General features: G+C 45.9%; 1 protein-coding gene across 2 annotated transcripts in view; it reads right to left on the bottom strand.

Moving 5' to 3' along the window:
* Positions 1-7,500, bottom strand: part of LOC119574425 (RNA-binding protein 24-like) — a 101,579-nt gene that overhangs the window by 65,835 nt on the left and 28,244 nt on the right. Inside the window, exon 2 of one of the 2 annotated variants that reach the window (XM_037921646.1) lies at positions 1,906-2,029. In XM_037921646.1, the coding sequence (XP_037777574.1) occupies positions 1,906-2,029 (124 nt within the window). Of the gene's footprint in view, positions 1-1,887; positions 2,030-7,500 lie in introns of both variants that reach the window. The other variant, XM_037921645.1, reaches the window with a different exon arrangement.

Below are 7,500 nucleotides of genomic sequence, written 5' to 3'. Positions count from 1 at the left end.
GAAGAGAAAGACCCAATTCGGAGCGCCTCAGCATACACATGAATCACCCTTTCGAAAATTCCACAGCAGTTAGAAAAGAAAAGAAAAGAAAAAAAGGCAAAGGCATAATTCTCGAACTGCCAAAAGCCTTGCTTAAATACGACTCCCTTCTCCCTTCCCTCCCTCCCTCCCCCATCCCGCCCCTCCCCCTTCTCCAAGTGCTACACCGACACTCTATCCAAAGCAGCGACGGCACACACAAGGCCATTAACACGAAAATATTGTCTATCGCTGGAAAGTGTGGCGGGGGAGGGGGGACGAGGGAGGGTCGGGGATGGGGAGGTGGGGGAGGTGTAGGAGGGAGAGGGAGGGTGTAAAAGGATAATACTCAGTATACCAATGGTCAGTATAATTCAGTATACGAATAGTCTCCCTCCCCCCCCCCCTGCCAATATCCGAGGAGTGAGTCCATTTGAATACGACGCCATATTGCCTTGTATGCATGACTGACGAGGTGGGAGGGGGGTAAGGGGGAGCGGGAGTGTTTGCATGATATCAATACGTGTAAATATACTTTTGGATGTATATGCAACATGGATTGAAGATGACGGTTTCTTAAATAATTCCCGCGGGGGTAAACAGAGGTATTTGCTAAAGGAAAAAGACTCGATTAGAAACTGAAATATATTGTTTGCGTAGAAAACCATCATGTATAACGGCTTTACACACAACCGCAAGATCTTCTGAGTTTGATTAAAGACCCTTGGCAAAAAAAAAAAAACTACATTACCATTATGTCTCGTTCCTTCTAACTATTTCAAGTCTTTTGCTGCCAAAAAGATTTGCTAATGGGTAAGACGCTGTGTAACATGATGAACAGTTCATCCAGTTCCCGGGATTAGAAAACAAGGGCTTTAGATTTTTTTTACATAAAAGGAAAAAAAAAATTAAGCCAGACATTTGCGTAACACAACGAGCGTTTTCCCTTCGCTTTGTTACACGAACACTTGGCTGGATTATCTTATTATGATTAAGAGAAAGAGGAGGATTAGGATTAGGAGGAGGAGGAGGAGGAAGGAAAAAAGGAAGGAAGGAAGGAAGGAAGAAGGAGGGGAAGAAAGAGAGAAAAGAGAGAGGAAGTGAGAAAGAGAAGTAGAGAGAGCTGATGAGAGAAGAGAGAGATGGAGAGGAGAGGCGAGAGAGAGAGGAGAGAGAGTAAAGAGAGCGAAGAGAGAAAGAGGAAAGAGATAGTAAGAGAGGAGAGAGAGAGAGAGAGAGAGGAGAGAAAGAAAGAGAGGAGAGAGAAGAGAAGAGAGAGAAAGAGAGAAAGAGAGAGAGAGAGAAAGAGAAAGAGAGAGAGAGAGAGAGAGAGAGAGAGAGAGAGAGAGAGAGAGAGAGAGAGAGAGAGAGGCGCAAAACGAGAAATTCCACAGACATATATTTCGATTTTTTTCCGAAAAAAAACCGACCGAGAATCAAGAGGCTGTCAAAGGCTTAGGAACTGGTATTGAGGAAAAAAATTACGAAGAACTTATTCCAAGGGAGCGGAGGGAGAAGAACAAATAACTAAGAACATATTCCAAGGACCTATCTTCGGGTGCACAAGAAGGTAAAGAAGTTACGACACATTCAAAACAAAAGTGGAAACAATGGAAAACGAGATGAGGAAAGGAAAACCAAAAAAAGGAAAGGATACAGGCACTGAAGATAAAAAAACAAAAAAACATGAAAAAGGTCAATATCAAATAAAAAATAAAACATATGGAATTTTTTTTTATCATAAAACGAAACAAGGGAAGAAAGAGGAAAATAAAACAACAACAAGAAAACATAAATAAACCTAAAATCAGACATATCACAGGCGGATCATGGGCGTGTTAGTGAAACAGAGCGCCGACTGGTACGAACCGTAGAGAGCGTCCTCACCTGCAGCAGGCCCCCGTGGCTTGGCCCCCAGGTATGCGAGGTTCACGTTAGCCTTGCGACCGTCAATCACAGGGTTGGGCTCCTTGATGGCACGGTCGGCACCTGCCTTGTCTGCCATCGTGACCTGGCGGGAGAGGGAGAGAAAAACACCAGGGGTTAGCTTCGTCTGCTCGGTTCGATGGACTGGGGTTCGGGGGTGAACGGAGCGAGGAAGAGAGAGGGGAGAAAGGAGAGAAGGAAGAAAGGTGAGAGAGGGAGAGGGAGAGGGAGAGGGAGTGGGGGGAGGGAGGGAGGGAGGGAGGGAGGGAGGGAGGGAGGGGAGAGAGAGAGAGAGAGAGAGAAGAGAGAGAGAGAGAGAGAGAGAGAGAGAGAGAGAGAGAGAGAGGGAGAGAATAGCAATCAAATATTACAAATATAGACATATGTCATTACACAATGAAGATATGAAGAACAAATTAACATCACATACAATAACGAAAGAGGAAAGGAGGAAAAAAAAGGAAATCAGAAATTCATAAAAAGTCACACGTATTTTCCTCTTCTCGCCGTCAAATGCCACAGCAAACCGTACACAATCACACCATAAGCTGAAACACACAAGTTATCTGTATTAACAAAGAGGGGCAGAGGAGAGGTGAGGAGGGGGGGTAAGGGTAAGGGTAAGGGTAAGGGGGAAGGGAGGGGGAGGTAAGAGTGAGGGGAAAGGGAAGGGGAAGTGGACATGTCGAGTAGAAAGGGTGAGGAGAGGGTAAGGTGAAGAGAATTGGAAAAAAAAATCTAAAATGTCCTTGTATAAAAACAACCAAAAACAAAACAAACCAAAAGTGAACACAATGCACACAGAAGGCAAAACATATGCACACTTTCGTTGCTTCTTTTTGTTGCTGTTTACAAGCTACTCTAGTGGAAGAGTAACTAATTAAGCGACTGAGTCACCGAACCGTTAATTAAATATAGAGACCGAATATTTTATTAATGAAGTGACTTGATGACCGCAAGCGTGAGTGATTGACTGTTAAGGTGACTAGTGACTGTCTTATTGCGACTAACAATGCGATTGACTGACTGGAAGTAGCCGACTGACTGACAGCGGCTGAAAATATGACTAAGTGGATGGACGGCTGAGCGTGTGACAGCGAGAGCCCTCCCTCCGGCCACCCACTCACTCTGCAATTGCTCTCTCCTTCGTTTGCAAGCTGATGGAGTGCCAATCGCGTTTGTTTGCTCTGCCATTGTCCAGGCGGTTCGCTCGCTGATGGAGTGCTGCTTGTAATGGCGCGCCTGAGAGGGTGCCGGGCTGGCTTTGCGCGACCGCTCCAGACCGCCGCTAAAACGCGAGGAGCCGCTACTATTGTCTTAACAAACTCCTTCCGTCGCCGCGATATATCGTTATAAGCCGGTATCACCGTCGCGACAATCCGCTACCACCGTTTCAGTTATCTCTAGAACCGCTACCACCGCTGCGGCAGTTGACACAACCAGCGTTATCGCCATCATAACCACTTTGGTCACAACCATTACTACCACCGCTACTATCGCTGCCGGGATAAACCGCTGCTCTTGCCGCGATAACCGCTACCTTTAACCGCGTCCACCACCGCGTTAACCACAACCACCGCTGCCACCGCGTAACAAAACCGCCGCGACCTCAATGATCCTCCACAACTTCTCCCAACTCACAACCCGCCACATCCACCCGCGCCCTGCCACAACCCCCCTCCCCCCACCTGAACACACCCTACATACCAATTACCCTAACCCCCCCTCCCCCCCCACCGCCCCACAACCTCTCCCTAAACGCCACAAAACGCCCATTGATTTGCTTCGCGCCCCCGGATTGGATTCATGGCAATTACGTATCGGAGTCACTTTCCCGCGACCCCGGAATGCGCGCGAAAGCCTCGTAAACTGCCGTAGGAAAACAAAACACGATCGACCTCGCTGCCACATGCTATGTTCTTTCGATATTTATGAATATATGTATGTGTGCATGTACGTGTGTGTTTATACTTCCTATTATCTTACATTTTACTTCAATTAGGCCTATTCATTCATAAGCATATTCGTGTTATACGTTATTATGCGGTATTTTTTCGTTTATAGTTTTCGATATATCTGTATCGTTCTCTCCTGTTTTCTTTTTCTTCTTCTTCTACTTCTTCTTCTTTTTCTTCTTCCTCTTCCTCCTCCTCCTCTCTTCTTCTTCTTCTTCTTCTTCTTCTTCTTCTTCTTCTTCTTCTTCTTCTTCTTCTTCTTCTTCTTCTTCTTCTTCTTTTTCTTCATCTTCTTCTTCTACTACTACTACTTCTTCGTTTTCGTCTTCATCTTCATCTTTCTTTTCTTCTTCCTCTTCTGCTTGCCCTTCTTATCATTGCTTATTTGGCAACTTGCAAACGTTTTTTCCATCTCAACCACATTTCGGGAGACAGAAAAGAATACGGAAGACGAAACAGAAGAAATGCTAGTAAAAGGAGGGATACAAGAAGGAGAAGAGGAAGTAGAAAATAAAAGAATCGATTCAATTAACTTCATTTTCCACAAAGACTCTCATCAGTTTTGCTGCCCCCTCCCCCTCCCTCCCCTCTTCCCTCTCTCTCCCCCTACCTCCGCTCATCTGTCCCCTCCTATCCCCTTCCTCGCCCTCCTCCCCAATTTTTCTTCTCTTGCCTCCCCCTCCCACTCCCCTACCCCCAATCTTTACTTCCCCCTTCCTCTCGCGGTTTTCGCCTCCCTCTCCCTCCATTCTACCCCCTACCCCTGTATCCCTCACCCTCATTTATGATATGGTTATTTTTAGAATATTTATCATATACGCTGGGTGAGTGGGGAGGTGTGTGTGTGTGTGTGTGTGTGTGTGTGTTGTGTGTTGTGTGTTGGTGTGTTGTGTGTTGTGTGTGTGTGTGTGTGTGTGTGTGTGTGTGTGTGTGTGTGTGTGTGTGTGTGTGTGTGTGTGTGTGTGTGTGTGTGTGTGTGTGTGTGTTTTGCGTTTGTGTTCACGTGTTCCCACATCTACTAGTGCACGCGCCACAGCACCTGTGACACGCGGCGTTTGACTGTGGCACCACGCGGGAGACGTGTCACCCGACGTGCCACTGTGGACGAAGCTGAGGTAGCATTCTCGCTAGGCTGTTGTTTTTGTTGTTTTGTAGGAATGAAATAGTGTGTGTGTGTGTGTGTGTGTGTGTGTGTGTGTGTGTGTGTGTGTGTGTGTGTGTGTGTGTGTGTGTGTGTGTGTGTGTGTCGTGTATGCGAGCGTGCGTGTGCATAAGCGGCGCGCGCTGCGTACTTGCGCGCAACAACCAAATGTCACCCAAGTCCGCAGGCGAAGGAGCCTCGCAAATCGTGCCCAAAACCACACAACGAGAAGTGTTTTTCCTCCGCGGGTGTAAACTCCGTGAGTCACTCGCTGCCGTGACGTTCCCGATAACAGGTGTCCTTCCTGTTACCAACGCATGAGCCACGATAACACGTGCGTTGCGTCACCTCATGATAAAGCGAAAGGAAGGTTTCATGACGTAGAAAGAAAACGGAAACAAAACAAAAAAAAAAATACATATATGAACATAACAATAACAGTAATGATAACACGAGATATATGGAGACACCTATAAAACCCATAATAAAGTAATTTATAAGTAAAATAAATAAATAAATAAATAAATAAGTAAATAAAAAAACACAAATAAGTAACCAAATAAATATTATCACTGACAGCAGCAACATCAACACTACTATCTATAATAATGATAACTAAAATGAGAACGAGAACGTATATGTTCATTCACCCGAAAAGAAAGACGATCGGTTATAACGCCATAATCTGTAAAATCCGTATATACATTTCACAAATCAGGAAGGATATATTAAAATCTTTGAAACTGAACACCTATTTTTCCGCCCTTTTTTTTTTGGCGGGGGGGGGGGGATATCAAATTTCCTAGCTTTGTTCTCCGAAGGTGATTAACGACATGTAGAATTATCAAATCATTATTCTTTGTTTGTTTAATTAATTTACCATTAGGCCTATATATTTTGGGCAATAAGAGTCTCAACTGATCACTGAATACCAATTTGTTTTTACATTAATCCTCAATCATTATCATTTAAAAGCCTACATTCAAGACGAGCAGGCTTATTCATCCAATTAGATAAATCTGCATATTAGGATATTTTTTCCTTACTTATCCCAATATCTATCCACGCTTCTTTATCTATTTCGCTGCAATTATCATTTACGAAGAGAGGATATAAAAGGAAGAGAGGGAGAGGGAGAGGAAAGGGGGGGGAGGTAACCGTTCTGAAGCAACCGGTGTTGTCTTACGGAAGAGGAAAGGGGGGGGGGTCGGGGGTAAAGAGGTAACTTGAGTTAGCGTGAACCATGCCCCCCCCTCCTCTCCTCTCCCCTCTCCTCCCCCCGTAACTACCATCCCCTTTCTTTATCCTCCTCCCCCCCTACCCCTTCGCCAGCACACAACACCCCCTCCCTCCCCCGCCCACCCGCTCGGCCGCCCTCATATATATTTTCTCACCGGAACACCTAACCTGCTTATGCACGGTGGCTGCCTCTGCCAGTCTCCCCCCCCCCCCCATCTCTCTCTCTCTCTCTCTCTCTCTCTCTCTCTCTCTCTCTCTCTCTCTCTCTCTCTCTCTCTCTCTCTCTCTCTCTCTCTCTCTCTCTCTATCTGTCTGTGTGTGTGTGTGTGTGTGTGTGTGTGTGTGTGTGTGTGTGTGTGTGTGTGTGTGTGTGTGTGTGTGTGTGTGTGTGTGTGTGTGTGAGTGCGCGTGTGTGTGCGTGCGAGCGTGCGCGTGCATTTAATTCTTGTAACCCCCCCCCCACACACACATACACACCATTCGTATCAGCACGCATTTAAATACACACCTGCCCAACAAACATCTGCACACCACACCTGTACACCGAACACCTGCGCAAACCCTTCGGTCATTATAAACCACAAAAACACGCAACATTACTGTATCTGGAGTGGTACAACATCCCTTAATAATTAGGTATCAATTCAATTCTTCGATGCATATATATGATCAGGATGACGTACCATAACGATGCGCCAGCGATGTTGCTCTTCTTATTAATGTGATTTTTTCGAGGGACGGGTGGGAGGGGCAGAATGCTATTAACGTAAACAGAAAGATTGTTATCTAAATGCAAATACACCATCTCACACGTACACACGTACACACACACACACACACACACACACACACACACACACACACACACACACACACACACACACACACACACACACACACAATGGATGGGTGGCAAAGCGTAGGATGAAGACACCACAACACTGTAATTCTATCTTTCCCTCACTCTCTCTCTCTCTCTCTCTCTCTCTCCCTCTCTCCCTCCCTCCCTCTCTCTCTCTCTCTCTCCCTCCCTCCCTCCCTCCCTCCCTCTCGTTCTCTCTTTCTTTTTCTTTCTCTCCTTCTCTCTCTCCCTTGAGGGTTAGAAGGCTATTACATTCTTCCTTATTATCGAAAACTCTAGCAAAACAGGAAAGGGTAAAAAAATATACACAAAACGGTACAAACGGACGGGTGTGGGTGGTGATGGTGATGGTGATGGTG

This window comes from Penaeus monodon, chromosome 6 (genome assembly GCF_015228065.2).
Source record: "Penaeus monodon isolate SGIC_2016 chromosome 6, NSTDA_Pmon_1, whole genome shotgun sequence".
Lineage (NCBI taxonomy): Eukaryota > Metazoa > Arthropoda > Malacostraca > Decapoda > Penaeidae > Penaeus > Penaeus monodon.
This window is presented reverse-complemented; position numbering and strand designations above follow the sequence as displayed.